At 35.4% G+C, this 16,632-nt stretch overlaps 1 protein-coding gene across 3 annotated transcripts in view; it reads left to right on the top strand.

Moving 5' to 3' along the window:
• LOC122403620 (G-protein coupled receptor Mth2) overlaps nucleotides 1–13,301 on the top strand; it is a 141,210-nt gene extending 127,909 nt beyond the window's left edge. For all 3 annotated transcript variants that reach the window (XM_043407236.1, XM_043407235.1, XM_043407238.1), the window contains 3 exons: nucleotides 637–815; nucleotides 9,326–9,494; nucleotides 12,288–13,301. In XM_043407236.1, the coding sequence (XP_043263171.1) occupies nucleotides 637–815; nucleotides 9,326–9,494; nucleotides 12,288–12,621 (682 nt within the window). In that variant the 3' untranslated portion in view covers nucleotides 12,622–13,301. The remainder of the gene's footprint in view (nucleotides 1–636; nucleotides 816–9,325; nucleotides 9,495–12,287) is intronic.
• The last annotated feature ends 3,331 nt before the right edge of the window (nucleotides 13,302–16,632 follow it).

The raw sequence follows: 16,632 nt of genomic DNA on the forward strand, positions 1-16,632 counted from the left end.
ATGTCTCGAAGGCCTGATCCTCAAAAATAGCGGAGAAGTCACGTCCGTATCATAAACCCCGCGATGTGAAGGTTCCTTTAGAATCCTTAACAGTGGTCGTACCAGCTTGGTCGATGATGAGCGTTTGGGGCGTCTATAAACTGTGACCACCATCGATAGCATCGAAAATGTTCACAAAATGGTACGACGACAGTTAAATCACGGCTAGAGAGATAGCAGAGGCTATAGGCATATCAAAAGAATGCGTTTTTCGTGTATTGACTAAAGAGTTGGACATGCGTAAGCTATCACTTAAATCTTAGCTAGAGCCAGAAAATGAACATGTGGAGTTTGGAGTTTCCTTAATGACCGTATCCTAATTTATCAAGTAATAATGTCTCGAAGGCCTGATCCTCAAAAATAGCGGAGAAGTCACGTCCGTATTATAAACCCCGCGACATGAAGGTTCCTTAAGAATCCTTAATAGAATTGGAGCGGAGTCCGATATATCTCTGGCTTATGTCGAATGGTTCCAAAACAGTTTGGTCCAAATCTATCGTTTTTTGATGGTCAAAATTCGAATTTTATTATACGTATAAAAACTTTGCCCTAATTTGTGTAATACATTCTCTACAAAAGAAACACTCTTTTTCTCAGGAGGCTGCGTGGAAACGTAGGCAGGGGACGATCTCACGACAAGAAGTTCCTGCTCTACTGTCTGTACTCATGGGGCCTGGCGCTAACCATCACGTTATTCGCCATTCTGAGCGACAACGTCTATTTCCTACCGGAATATTTGAAACCGAATTTTGGTTCGCTGAATTGCTGGTTTTCAAGTAAGTTATCGAGCAGAAACAATAAGCTCTCGTTCGCCACGATACATCGCACGTTCTCATTGTTCGATATGTTTATTTGAAGAATCGGTTAAAAAAGAGCAAAAATTCCGCAAGCTTTCTATAGCACGACCAGCCCTGCTTCGATTTATTCGGACAGCTGCAGTCTGCGGTTTTTTATTCAACGTTGTACCGGATTTATTTTCAATACATTTCTTCTCGAACTTTAGTGACGGAGCTTTGGACAATCAGTTTTGTATTAGGCAATGCAAATTTGGGAACAAAGTATTTAAACGACTTTTGGATTCGATTTCAATGGCTTTTACGTGAAACTAAACTTCTAAAACGGTTAAATGCAAAATCTGTTATTTTACATTTGGATTAGTAAATTTTTGTAAAGTTATTTTATCCATCACAATTCACGTATATGTATATCGTTATTTTTTAACTGAATTGTATTTATCGAATCCCAAATAACTTGAGGAACGTATAGAATATTTATTTTGTTATATGAAACTGTATGTCTAAAATGGTTAAATGCAAAATCTGTTATAGAACAGAGACCTTCGATTCGTGATCTGGAATATGTTATCTTACGTTTAGATTAGTAAATTTTTGTCTAGAAGCAAGTCTATAAATGTAATTTTATAGATCACAATTAGCGTATAGAGGGTGTTCGGCATATTCTAGAAGCCAAAATAAGACGAAACTCAGGAATATCAATTTCTTGACTGAGGCTTCGTTAAAAAGTTATTAAAAAATTAAATTAAAAAATTCAAATCATTCTGAAAAAATTATTTTTGGTCACTGAGGTCGATTATAATCATTTTTTATGAATACACATACCCACGAATTCCTACCCACTTTCGAGAAAAAAATTCGAGTAAGTGCAAATTTTTTGGCGAAATTGAAAAGTTTAAAATCATTGTGGAAAAATTATTTTCGATTGCAAGGGTCAATTACTAACATTTTTTATGAATACACATACCCATGAATTCCTACCCACTTTCGAGAAAAAAATTCAGGTAGGTGCCCAAATTTTTTGGCGAAATTGAAAAGTTTAAAATCATTCTGGAAAAATTATTTTCGATTGCAGGGGTCAATTACAATTATTTTTGGTCGATAGACATACCCTCAAAATCCTAACCATTTTCGAGAAAAAAATTCCATACCGGAAATATAATTTCAGGCCAGAAATGTCACTCCAAAATTTCATGCGAATCTTTAAAACGTCATAACTTTTGAACGGATTGAAGGATTTTAATGTTTCAAGATGCAAATAACGCGTATTTTAGTAAAGAATATGTAGAAATTCTGAGAAGATTGAAAAACTTGTTCCTTGACCCCGTAAAGTGACCAAAAGCCCCATATAAATGGTCCAAATTTCAAACAGCTATAACTCCTACAATAGTGAATATCTTTCAATGAAACTTTTTTCTAAATTAGAGCTCATGAGTATCTACAAAAACGTGTTAGACAATTTTTCCATAGGGTGTCAAACAAAATTACTAAAAATTAAAAACGAATTTTTAAGAAAAATCGACTGCTGAAATTTTTCGGCGAAAAAAAAATTTCAAATTGTTCTGGAAAAATTATTTTTACCTAGAGGGGTCATTTACAATAATTTTTGGTGAATAGACGTACCTCCGAAATCTTAATGACTTTCGAGAAAAAAATTCGTGAAGATGGACAAATTTTATTAATAATTTTGTTAATAACTTTTCAACGGAGCCTCAATCAACAAATTGGTATTCTTGATTTTCGTCTTATTTTGGACTCTAGAATTTTCCAGGGGTGGTCGAATACCCTGTATATCGTTATTTTGTAACATAATTATATTTATCGAATCCCAAATAATATCAGGCACCAATAGAATATCTTTTTACTTTTAGAGGTTAAAAATTCAAGGTCACGACCGTTATTTTGATATTTAATATTTTTACTCGAACGTATAATAATCTACAAAGCATTTTTTTTTGTTCTTTTTGGATAAGTTAAGCATCTCGAAGGAACGAAATATAAGATTATTAGGTCGAGTCTACGAACTTTTTTGTCTGGCGATTTGCAAGATTTTACTCCCTGGTTCTTTTATCTTGGGTGTCTTTAAATTTCTCGAATTAAAGCGATATAATACGGGGATCCCGCTAAAAGAACAACCTGGAAGTTCCTCGAGGATTTCCGTCCGGCGGAAGCACAAATTGCGACCGCGGATTTTGCGCTTTTCCAGATCAAATATTGAATTAATGCGCGCACTTTTGCAGGATTTCCCTCGCATTACATTCACGGCTGTCACGAAAGCCATCCACCGAAGGAATTCCATTGTTTTGCGAGTAAAGAAGGTCATTGAAACACCGAGACAGTACTTCCAAGCGTGTAGCATTTTGTCTCCTTACTTACTTTTTCATTTTTGTAAATATTATCATAAATATGGGGTAATGATCAGAGCCCCAAGTGTCATTGTTTACTTCTACATTGATTTTGTAAGCTGCATATCCTGATGAGAATATAAGACCTAAATTGAACCTAATATCCTTATGATGTTGAGCATAGTAGAGTTTGAATTATGAAGAAATAAATCTGATTCGATATAATTATTGAGAAAACTGTCACAGACACGTTAAAAGTTTCAAAACAAGAAAAGGAAAAATACAAAATTTGTATTATTGCACTAGTGTTGCCTTAGTAATTTGAACCCATATCGTATGACAATGTTCGACAATCGACCGTCAAGCGCGCCGCCATCTTGGGGAATCGCCCATAGGAAGGCACACTCGCCGATATAGAGGGCGCTGAGTTCTAACGGTACGCAGTGGGGATACGATATTTGCCTATATCGTGGACGAGTTCCGAGCTTATACAGGGTGTTCGGCCACCTCTAGCAAAAATTTTAATGAGCGATAGTAGAGGCCAAAATAAGACGAAAATCAAGAATACTAATTTGTTGATGGAAGCTTCGTTAAAAAGTTATTAACAATTAAATTCAAAAATTTCAAATCGTTCTGGAAAAATTATTTTCGGTTGCGGGGGTCAACTACAATCATTTTTGGTGAGTACACATACCTCCGAAATCCTATCAACTTTCGAAAAAAAAATCGAGTAGGTGCTGAAATTTTTCGGCGAAAAAAAATTTTTCAAATCGTTTTAAAAAAATTATTTTCGGTTGCGGGGATTCAATTACAATCATTTTTTATCATTACATATACCTCCGAAATCGTACGCACTTTCGAGAAAAAAATTCCTTACTGAAAATCCAATTAGGTGCCTAAATTTTTCAACGGAGAAAAAAAATTGCAAATCGTTGTGGAAAAATTATTTTCGGTTGCGGGGGTCAATTACAATCAGTTTTTGTCATTAGACATACCCACGAAATCCTGCCCACTTTCGAGAAAAAAAATAGAGAAGGTGTGAAATTATTCGAGAAAATTAAAAAATTGCAAATCGTTGTGGAAAAATTATTTTCGGTCGTAGGGTTCAATTACAGTCATTTTTGGTGAATAGACATACCCCCGAAATCTTGCGCATTTTCGAGAAAAAAATTCAGTAAGAGCGGCACTTTAAACGTTAATAACTTTTTAACGAAGCTTCCACCAACAAATTAGTATTCTTGATTTTCGTCTTATTTTGGCCTCTACTATCGCTCATTAAAATTTTTGCTAGAGGTGGCCGAACACCCTGTATAGAGAAAACACTGTACTGGTCGACCGTAGGGGAACCCCGCAAGTGAAGCTCGCCACGCAGTCACGTGGAATCTAGTACATGTGTATTACTATCGAAACAGTTTTACAATTTCGCTCTATGATTTATTAAACTCGAATAAATTACATTCTACATTATTATCGAACCACAAAAATTACTAACGTAAACCCCCCAACCGATATATTCGTATGTTATAGAGCTCCCCATTTAACACTCTCACAATCTCACAAGTAACACTACCCAACTGATACTCACAGATTTGAATGAAATTTGACGTACTTATTAAACACCGAAAAATATTAAATACGTGTTTTTTTGTTTTGCGAGTAAAGAAGGTCATTGAAACACCGAGACAGTAGTTCCAAGCGTGTAGCATTTTGTCTCCTTGCTTACTTCTTGTTTTTCTAGATATTGTCATAAATATAGAGTAATGATCGGAGCCCCAAGTTTCATTGTTTGCTTCTACATTGATTTTGTAAGCTGCATATCCTGATGAGAATATAAGACCTAAATTGAACCTAATATCCTTATGATGTTGAGCATAGTAGAGTTTGAATTATGAAGAAATAAATCTGATTTGATATAACTATTGAGAAGTCTTTCGCCGATGGTATCATTGGTATTGAAATTCCAACTTGTATGATGGGCCTTCAAGGCGCCCATCAGTATTGCGTATTGGCTTTTATCGACCTGGCTGAAGATTTCGTCCCATTGACAAGTAACACTACCCAACTGATACTCACTGATTCGAATTTTAACGTACTTATTAAACACCGAAAAATATTAAATACGTGTTTTTTTGTTTCGGCTCAATACGCTTTTTAGGGGTGGAAAGCACCTCTCAACCTCTGGAGATGGAAACGTTTCTTGCTAATTATTTCTTAAAGGATTCAGTTTCTGAAAAAAAGTACTAGATCCAGAGTTGTACTGTTCAGAGTGATGCACTTGTGATGGCGTTCTTGAAATCGACCTTCATGTCGATTTTCAAGGTCAATTAAATTTGGAAATAATAACCGGACCGGCCGGATTTAGCAGTTGCCGGACCTTGAGCGCTTCCGGTATTTATAATCAGTAATTTTATGCGATGACTCTAATCTATCTTCAGAATTGATTTGTTGCGTTATTTTCCCAAAAAAGGAAAAATCAGACGTTATGGGAAAATAGGTTCAAAGAAGCAGAAAAAAGTTTTGTAAGTAACTTTGGAAAAATCTGCAATAACATTGCAGTAATAAAATGTGCATGGTGTACCAACTCTCTGTGTATGGAGCATTTTTTTGCGATAGAAGATAAAGCTATTCCTCATTATTGTCATGAATAAAAAGAATAATGCCAATTACAATGGAATTTATATTCATAGACATATGTGAAAAGAAATTATGAAATCTTGCCTTCACTGGCTGGATCTCGATCACACATCTCACCTTATTCGAATGAATAATTAACTTTTTATTTCTTTATTGATCGAATTACTGACTGATCTTGCCTTAATTGGTTGAATCAATAAACAATTTTAAATTGCAGAAGCTTGTTTCATTTACAAACCATCAACGCTCTGACAATGAATGTAAAATTTTACGCTCTATCGATTTTCGGGGTGAAAAGCAAAATACTCCCTTTGATAAACATGAAATGATTTTCAAATGACCTTGAAAATCGACCTCAAGGTCGATTTCAAGGACGCCATCAAGTGCATCACTCTGAACTGTACGACTCTGAATTTAGTACTTTTTTCAGAAACTGTAGCCTTTAAGAAACAATTAGCCACAAACGTTTCCATCTCCAGAGGTTGAGGGGTGCTTTCTACCCCTAAAAAGCGTATTGAGCCGAAACAAAAAAACACGTATTTAATATTTTTCGGTGTTTAATAAGTACGCTAAATTTCATTCGAATCAGTGAGTATCAGTTGGGTAGTGATACTTGTCAATGGGACGAAATCTTCAGCCAGGTCGATAAAAGCCAATACGCAATACTGATGGGCGATTTCAAGGCCCATCATACAAGTTGGAATTCCAATACCAATGATACTAACGGCGAAAGACTTCTCAATAGTTATATCAAATCAGATTTATTTCTTCATAATTCAAACTCTACTATGCTCAACATCATAAGGATATTAGGTTCAATTTAGGTCTTATATTCTCATCAGGATATGTAGTTTACAAAATCAATGTAGAAGTAAACAATGAAACTTGGGGCTCCGATCATTACTCCATATTTATGACAATATCTAGAAAAACAAAAAGTAAGCAAGGAGACAAAATGCTACACGCTTGGAACTACTGTCTCGGTGTTTCAATGACCTTCTTTACTCGCAAAACAAAAAAACACGTATTTAATATTTTTCGGTGTTTAATAAGTACGTTAAATTTCATTCAAATCAATGAGTATCAGTTGGGTAGTGTTACTTGTGAGATTGTGAGAGTGTTAAATGGGGAGCTCTATAACATACGAATATATCGGTTGGTGGGTTTACGTTAGTAATTTTTGTGGTTCGATAATAATGTAGAATGTAATTTATTCGAGTTTAATAAATCATAGAGCGAAATTGTAAAACTGTTTCGATAGTAATACACATGTACTAGATTCCACGTGACTGCGTGGCGAGCTTCACTTGGGGGTTCCTCTACAGTCGACCAGTACAGTATTTTCTCTATATAAGCTGGTAACTCGTCCACGATATAGGCAAATATCGTATCCCCACTGCGTACCGTTAGAACTCAGCGCCCCCTATATCGGCGAGTGTGCCTTCCTATAGGCGATTCTCCAAGATAGCGGCGCGTTTGAACATTGTCATACGATACGGGTTCAAATTACTAAGGCAACAATAGTGCAATAATACAAATTTTTTATTTTTCCTTTTCTTGTTTTGAAACTTTTAACGTGTCTGTGACAGTTTTCTGATTTAACTAAGATCAAGTACAACATAATTTTTATTATTTTTTTTCATAAATTATAATATACATTTGTCCTTTCTTTAAAGTGTATCCTCACCTGAAAAAAGGAATTGTAATTTAATTGACCTATCATTTATTTGCCGAAATCGTGAGACAACTCAGAGTAAAATAAGTTGGTTAAACAGTTCAAATTCGCAAGTTGTATCTTTTTGAGTCATATCACTGTTGCAGTAAACGAGCGATACATACATATATGTACTGAAGTTATGACACGATTTAACTAGTACATATACAATATTAAATCAACAACGAAATTCATCTTTATTTTTGTTCTTCCTTTTTTCAAATTTCATCAACATATTCGTGACACTTTTCTGATTAAAATGACACCAAATACGATATACAATTTAGATTCTATTTACTAACGCAATAAGCGATCAAAGGCATGCATCGGTCAAGTGACTTCACGTCGCCTGTATCGAAACACAGGCGATGTTGACGGGAGCCTATACAGAATCAGTATTTCATTCTGCGACCTCTACCAAGAGAGGTAGAGGTCGGAATTAGAACACCGATTTCGTATAGGCTCGCGTAAACATCGCCTGTGTTTTGCTACAGGCGACCCGAAGCGAAGAAAGCGATAGCAAATTCGGCGATGCTCGGGCGCTCAGTCCCTCTTTGTCATATGCTCACTGTTCTTTTCTACACTCGCCGCCTCCAGTAGGCGTCAACAAAGTATCAAGAATCGTTTCTCGTCCACGCTATAGGCGAGCGTTGAGCCCCGAGAGCGTCGCTTCTATAGAGACAATACTGTACATACTTCTTACCTGAAAGTTTTACTAATCGCTGTGAACTATAGCCAACTTTAAAGAAGGAAGTATGAATAATATCACAGACAGCCAGAAACGATTCACTGAACACAATTTGTATATCTACGTTACTGACAAATCAATATTCACCTTTACTATTTTAAAGTTGATCTATCATACGAGAATCTGTAGAATCGTTTCTCATCCACGCTATAGACGAAAGTTGTGCTCCGAGAGCGTCGCTTCTATAGAGGCAATACTGTATCAAGGATCGCTTCTCGTCCACGCTATAGGCGAGCGTTGAGCCCCGAGAGCGTCGCTTCTGTAGAGGCAATACTGTATCAAGGATCGCTTCTCATCCACGTTATAGGCGAACGTTGTGCTGCGAGAGCGTTGCTTCTATAGAGGCAATACTGTATCAAGAATCGTTTCTCGTCCACGCTATAGGCGAGCGTTGAGCCCCGAGAGCGTCGCTTCTATAGAGGCAATACTGTACTCTCATGTAAAGCGTCGTCGTGCGGCCATATGCATGCCACAATTTTTATGCCAGCTAGTTCTACAGATCTTGATGTAATCTGTAAAATACTAGACGTTTATGGCCAGCCATTTTTGAAAAAAATGACTTTAAAGTTTAAAATTTCGAAGTTGTCGAATCGAATTCGTTTTTTTTTAATTTCAGGTCTCGACGAGAGTGACACAAAAGTCCAATACATTTTTGGCGTACCATCAATAGTTTAGCCAAAGATTTGAGTTTTTTGTAACGGGATAGATAGAAATTTTAAACTTTAAAGTCATTTTTTTCAAAAATGGCTGGCCATAAACTAGTCTAGTATTTTACAGATTACATTTGGACATCAGCCCCTACAACTCTACTAAATTTGGTTCAAATCCCAGTTTGACAGGTCGTGACGTTCCCTTGTGAGATAATTCATTGTACATATGTATACTACAAGAAAAGTCGTGAAGTTAAATGGCGCTAAAATAACATTGTACGTTAGAAATTCTAATCGAAATTTTAAAATCGATCATTTGGCAGGTCATTGTAGGTTTAGTGTTAAAGCGAGATGCCGTTTTGGTGTTATCGATGGTTCACTTAAACGCGTTTATGTTACAGGCAAAGGTGAACTGATTTTCTTCAGAGGGCCAGTGGCGATTCAGCTGATATCCAACGTGGTGTTCTTCATTCTCACGGCAGATCACTGTAGCAAGGTGAAAGCCGAGATAAGAAGGGTTGCTGACCCCTCGGATCCTAGGAGTAAACGATTTCACGCCGACAAAACTAAGTGAGTCTATCGACTGTCCCTTAACACTAGAAAGACTGAAACTTAGTATATACCTATATTGGCCAAAAGCAGTCAAAATGACTGCATTGTGAAAGACTAACTAATGTGTAAAGAAATTTGTTTAAAATTAATTTTTAATATTATGTTATAATATTATGAATTTAGGGCGCAGAAATAAAATAAACAACTTGAGACTACAGGGGCAACAATTAGGGTGAATATCGATTCTGACCAGGTGGGTCCGATCGACCTCGTCTCGAGTCTCGACTCTTACATAAGAAAACAATCGAGTATTGTTCCAACTTCCTGTCTTCGGTGTTTTTATTCCTGTGGTTGCCTTTGGAATCAATTCTTTTCGCTCGATCATGATGCATTCAATCGATGATCGATAACCTTCTTCTTGCGCTTTCTACCGACGATGTGATATCAAAATGGAGAAAGAAACGTAGATGGATAGTGTGTACAAGGTGTTTTATAAAACGTGAAATTGAACATAATTTTCGATAATTAATAGTGATGTTGATCTAATCATTTAATACGTATTGCCAGACAGACCTAACCCAGACATAACACAGACCTAACCCAGACTTAATCCAGACTTAATCCAGACCTAACCCAGACCTAACCCAGACTTAATTCAGACTTATTCCAGACCTAACCCAGACTTAATTCAGACTTATTCTAGACCTAACCCAGACATAACCCAGACTTAATTCAAACTTATTCCAGACCTAACCCAGACCTAACCCAGACCTAACCCAGACTTAATCCAGACCTAACCCAGACCTAACCCAGATCTAATTCAGATCTAATCCAGACCTAACCCAGATCTAACTCAGATCTAATCCAGACCTAACCGAGACATAACCCAGACCTAACCCAGACCTAACCCAGACCTAACCCAGGTCTAATCCAGACCTAACCCAGACCTAACCCAGATTTAATCCAGACCTAACCCAGACCTAACCGAGACATAACCCAGACCTAACCCAGACCTAACCCAGGTCTAATCCAGACCTAACCCAGACCTAACCCAGACCTAACCCAGATCTAATCCAGACCTAACCCAGACCTAACCCAGGCCTAACCCAGACCTGACCCAGACCTAAGCCAGACCTAACCCAGTCCTAACCCAAACCTAGGTCTGGGTTAGGTCTGGGTTAGGTCTGGATTAAGTCTGGGTTAGGTCTGGGTTAGGTCTGGGTTAGGTCTGAATTAAGTCTGGGTTAGGTCTGGGTTAGGTCTGGAATAAGTCTGAATTAAGTCTGGGTTAGGTCTGGGTTAGGTCTGGGTTAGGTACGCCCAAATCGACAATTTATCATGTACTTGTATGTTATCATGTGTTGGTAATCGAAAAAAAATGAAAACTGTTATTTCAATACAGAGTCGAACTGGTCATATAAGAAATTTACTCAATTCAATAATAAGAGTCATTTGATTATTTAAAATTTCCCAAGCAGTCAGAATGACTGCTTTTGGGCGATATAGGTATAACACATATATATATACCGGAAATGGAGGAGGGGGGAGGTAACTATAATTATTAATAAACGCATTTATATGTTGTGCAAAAGTCACAAAATTCTAAGAAATTGTGTCATTATATACATAATTGTTTTTCTAATTGAAATTAAAAAGCAGTCAAAATGACTTCCTTGGGCAAACTAGTGTTAAATACCGAGGTTAAGTGAAACTCCACGAATTTGATACAGTCAGCCTAAAAAGTATTAGTATAACACTCCATTAGAAAAGAAGCATCGTACAGGGTGCCAGGCAATTACGTGTCACCATTTCAAGAAGATTCTACACTTTTGAATCGGTGGAGAACCTGAATTTAATCGTAGTTTCTTTTCTTAACTCCTTAACGTTCATGCCCGAGTCTGACTGCTTTGAAAAACGATATTTGTTTAATCTAATGGTTTAAAGGATGATAATATTTGTTTTCCTTCAAATTATACGTCGAATACAACATTGTAATTAACAAACACCACATTTTTAGAAACAAATCCAATAAAGAAAACTGATCATTCTTGGTTAACCCGAAAAATATGAGCGTTAAGGGGTTAAATTGTGTAATTCAATTCACGCATTCGAACATAGAATTTAAACGTTTCGTCTAAGCTTAACGATTCCTGAGTTATTGGACGGAGTACGTTTAATAAGATGGTTCTATTTAATATGAATATTTATTGATTTATACAGTATAAAATCGTTTATTAATTGATTGGGGGAAAATTTTAATAGCAGATTCTTGGGACCAAAATAAGACGAAAATCAAGAATACCAATTTGTTGATAGAGGCTTCGTTAACAAGTTATTAACCTTCAAAGTCTGTAGATAGCTGCGTGCGCAGATCGCCGTTCTACAAGCGGAACTTTAAACGTTAATAACTTTTTATCGAAGCCTCAATCAGAAAATTGGTATTCTTGATTTTCGTCTTATTTTGGCTTCTAGAATCTCCCATTAAAATTTTTTCAGGGGTGGTCCAACACTCTGTATATTTATTCGATAAACCCATAAATAATATATTAGATCATTAAACTCCTAGTATCACCTATTTAAAATAAAATTTGACGAATAAAAAAGCACACATAAAATATTTTCGATTGTAAATCTACTGAGTTTTATTAAGATGGGCAATTAACCATACCCATTGTACAAATTAATAAGAAATTTACTATAAATCATAAAATAAACTCGTGTCTGAACGAGATTAAAAATGGTAAAACCCCAACGAACGTTAAATAATAGATACTAATTTAAATTGTCTTTAATTCTTTTTTATCAATTTAGGTTGATCATGATCGTAAAACTGTTCGTGGTCATGGGGATATTTTGGATCTTAGAGATAGTGTCCTCCATCATGAATACGTACACCGATTTCTCCTGGAGACACGAAGCATTCTATCCGAGCGACGTGATAAACTGTCTTCAGGGTTTACTTATATTCATCCTGTTCGTGATGAAGCCACGAGTGTATCAGGCGCTGAGGAATCGATGCGGATTCAACGATAAGAAAAAAAAGTCCAACCAGGGGATCACCGTGCCCCAAGATCCCTTCAAAGTGAAGAAAAGCGCCAGCAGCAGCACCCTAACTTCTAGCTACGCTGTCAGCTCGACACCTTGACCGGAACAGGTCGATTCTCCGTTTCCGGAAACAGTTTCTTGAGGTCTTGAGTCAAGAACAAATACATTCTGTACCTTTTAATACATTATTTTCTTTTTGTTAGCCTTATCGTCGTTTCTTTTTGTATTTTGTACTTACACGACTTCGTTAAACGTTCGAAAATGGAATGAATGCACGAGTCCTTGATTTTGAGCTTTAATAATAAGAGAACTGTACTTACGTATGAATGTTTCTTTTCAAAACTCAGTTTTTTTAAGCGTGACTTTGGTTCGATACGAAACTTGATTGAATTCAATTTCTTTTTTTTTATACAATTTATTTTTGCTATATATGACTGGTAGAATAGATATGTATTAAACGTGAAATTAGTAGAATTTTTCAGAAAGTTATGGTACAAAATAGAAAGTTTGATACCACGGAACTGACTGTGTTAAAGATTATAATCTTACTCGGATGAAATATTTGTGATCAAGCTTATAGTCAAAACTATATTATTTTTAATTCCACGGAAGTATTTTATGCACTTGTTTAGAATTTTGTATTCGTGTACCTTATGGTTAATTCGTGTTTAAAAATAACATTTTGTGACAATTTTATCTTTATATACTATCTCATATGTAATAGTTTCTTAACACTTTACCGACCGGTAGCGGTTGATTAATCAGCTATCGGTCGGTAAGCGTTGGTCGGTAAAAAAGTTTATTAATACGCTATCGGTCGGTAAGTGTTGGCCGGTAAAAAAGTCGATTAATAGGCTATCGGTCGGTAATGTGTTAATTGGGATACTTATTATTCAAATTAAACTCCAGATGGGATATGTATTGTTATTAATTGTACGAACAAATTTGAAAAATAATCTTTTCTAAACGCACTATTTTCAACTTTATTGACAGATTCTAAATAGAATAGAATATATATTTGAATTTGATGTAAGAATTGCCATATTGTAAACTGTATGATTATTTTATTATAATAATCTTTCTTGAAAACTCTTGTCTTTATGTATTGCTGTAATATTGTCCAAATTTGATGTTTGAAAATAAACATTTCTGGAAATGCTTGTCTCGATGTATTGTATTATTAAAATATTATTAATAATAAATTTGCGATTCGCACTGTAATGAATTGTATTTCTTTTTCTGAAAACAATATTCTTTGAAATTTCTTTTCACAGTTTGTTAATTTGTTTGTTACAGAGTGCTACAATTTTGGTTTTACATTCATTTCGATAACATTTTTCAACCTTGACCTGCTACCCCCTCCATAAATAAAAAAATATTTCACATCTTTAGAATCAAATTATATTCTTATTTCGTAAGTATCAATTCAAAATCAATACTATTATACAGGGTGTTCGGCCACCTCTAGCAAAAATTTTAATGAGCGATAGTAGAGGCCAAAATAAGACGAAAATCAAGAATACTAATTTGTTGACGGAAGCTTCGTTAAAAAGTTATTAACAATTAAATTCAAAAATTTCAAATCGTTCTGGAAAAATTATTTTCGGTTGCGGGGGTCAACTACAATCATTTTTGGTGAGTACACATACCTCCGAAATCCTATCTACTTTCGAGAAAAAAAATCGAGTAGGTGTTGAAATTTTTCGGCGAAAAAAAATTTTTCAAATCGTTTAAAAAAAATTATTTTCGGTTGCGGGGATCAATTACAATCATTTTTTATCATTACACATACCTCCGAAATCGTACGCACTTTCGAGAAAAAAATTCCTTACTGAAAATCCAATTAGGTGCCTAAATTTTTCAACGGAGAAAAAAAATTGCAAATCGTTGTGGACAAATTATTTTCGGTTGCGGGGGTCAATTACAATCAGTTTTTGTCATTAGACATACCCACGATATCCTGCCCACTTTCGAGAAAAAAAATAGAGAAGGTGTGAAATTATTCGAGAAAATTAAGAAATTGCAAATCGTTGTGGAAAAATTATTTTCGGTTGTAGGGTTCAATTACAGTCATTTTTGGTGAATAGACATACCCCCGAAATCTTGCGCATTTTCGAGAAAAAAATTCAGTAAGAGCGGCACTTTAAACGTTAATAACTTTTTAACGAAGCTTCCACCAACAAATTAGTATTCTTGATTTTTGTCTTATTTTGGCCTCTACTATCGCTCATTAACATTTTTGCTAGAGGTGGCCGAACACCCTGTATAAAGAGAGAGCCGATTTTTATGTTAATTCAAAAATTTCAAATCGTTCTGGAAAAATTATTTTCGATTGCAGGGGTCAATTGCAATCATTTTTGGTCATTACACACACACCCGAAATCCTACGCACTTTCGAGAAAAAAATTCTTTACTGAAAATCTAATTAGATGCCTAAATTTATCGACGCAAAAAAATTTCAAATCATTCTAGAAAAATTATTTTCGGCTGCGGGGGTCAATTACAATCATTTTTGGTGAATAGACATACCCCCGAAATCTTACCCACTTTCTAGAAAAAAATTCAGTACGAGCGGAACTTTAAACGTTAATAACTTTTTAACAAAGGTCTTCCAATACATTTGAGAAACCTGAAAGTCAAACTTCCTGATATTTACAAAATCTGCGCTAGTAATAACAGTTTCAAATCCCTCTGTAGCTTCAAACCAAAAGATTTATTGGGAACGTCAACGTCATCATTTTTGTGGCAGCAATACTTATTCAAATTGCTGTTAAGCGCTTGGGTGCAATCTATAGTATTATATAAAGAGAGAGCCGATTTTTATGTTCGCGCAAAACTCAAGACCTATTGAACCGATCTTCCTCAAATTTTGACACGTTATTCCTGCAAACTCTAGGACAGACATAGGCTATGAAGCATGCCTCAGAAGCGCGTTATTAACATGAAATTTATATGCAAAGATTTCATGTGTACGACCGTTTGGCAGACCACGTGACCCCTGTATACGACAGTCTACTTGCGCGCGCATGCGCGTATTCGGCCCGCACTATACCTCGCCCGTAGCAGTACTACGATGTTACCGCCAGGTGGCGAAGCTTCTCGAGCGCTTTCTCGCGAGAGAATTGCATAATAGGGCATGCTAGTTAAATATAAAAAGTTTAAGATGACTAATTCGAATTCGAAACTTTACTAATACAAGTTTATTTTCTATTTGTATAGAGAACATGGAAGAATATAAAGACATAGAAGTTACTACAAAATTGTTTTTTCGGGACTAAAAATCTTAAATCATTTTATTAAATTAATTTCGAAGAATTGGAAAATTTGGAAAATTGTAACTTTGAAATAAATTATATAAAATGTGAAAAATTGATATTTCTATTGTAAGTGAAAAAACACTAACGAAAGTATTAATTAATATCTATAGCTAGAGATTAATTAAACGGAAACTAATGCAAAAAAAAGAACAATTATTATGGAAATTGAATGATCTATACAAAAGTCAGTTTTGAAATTTTATCTGAAAAAGAATAATAGATAATCGATGAAATGGGCGTGGAAAATTATTGAATACGAATTAGTTGTTAGTCAAATGGTCAAAAAACATAAAAAAAATAGACACAGTGAAATATTTCGATGAATTTACAGATAACTTAAACAGAAATATATTTAAATACTCTAATTACGACCGAAATGTGTCAGAAAATATTCAAAGTTCAAGATGACTAATTCGAATTCGAAACTTTACTAATACATGTTCGAACAAGTAATCATTTATTCGCTGGCAAAAAAGAATTATAATTTATTTGTATAGAGAACATGAAAGAATATAAAGACATGGGGGTACTACAAAATTGTTTTTTTCGGGACTAAAAGTCTTAATAAGGCATTTTATTAAATTAGTTTCGAAGAATTGGAAAAGCAGAGCTATTCATAAAAAATATGATGGGACAAATATACGAAAAGCAGATGAAATTTGGAAATTTGGAAATATTCGGCCCGCGCGATACCTCGCCCGTAGCAGTACTGCGATGTTACCGCCAGGTGGCGAAGCTTCTCGAGCGCTTTCTCGCGAGAGAATTGCATTATCGCGGATATATATGTCAGGACG

The sequence above is a fragment of the Colletes gigas genome, unplaced genomic scaffold, assembly GCF_013123115.1.
Source record: "Colletes gigas isolate AHSC1104 unplaced genomic scaffold, ASM1312311v1 Colletes_gigas_Sc00064, whole genome shotgun sequence".
In the NCBI taxonomy this organism is placed as follows: domain Eukaryota; kingdom Metazoa; phylum Arthropoda; class Insecta; order Hymenoptera; family Colletidae; genus Colletes; species Colletes gigas.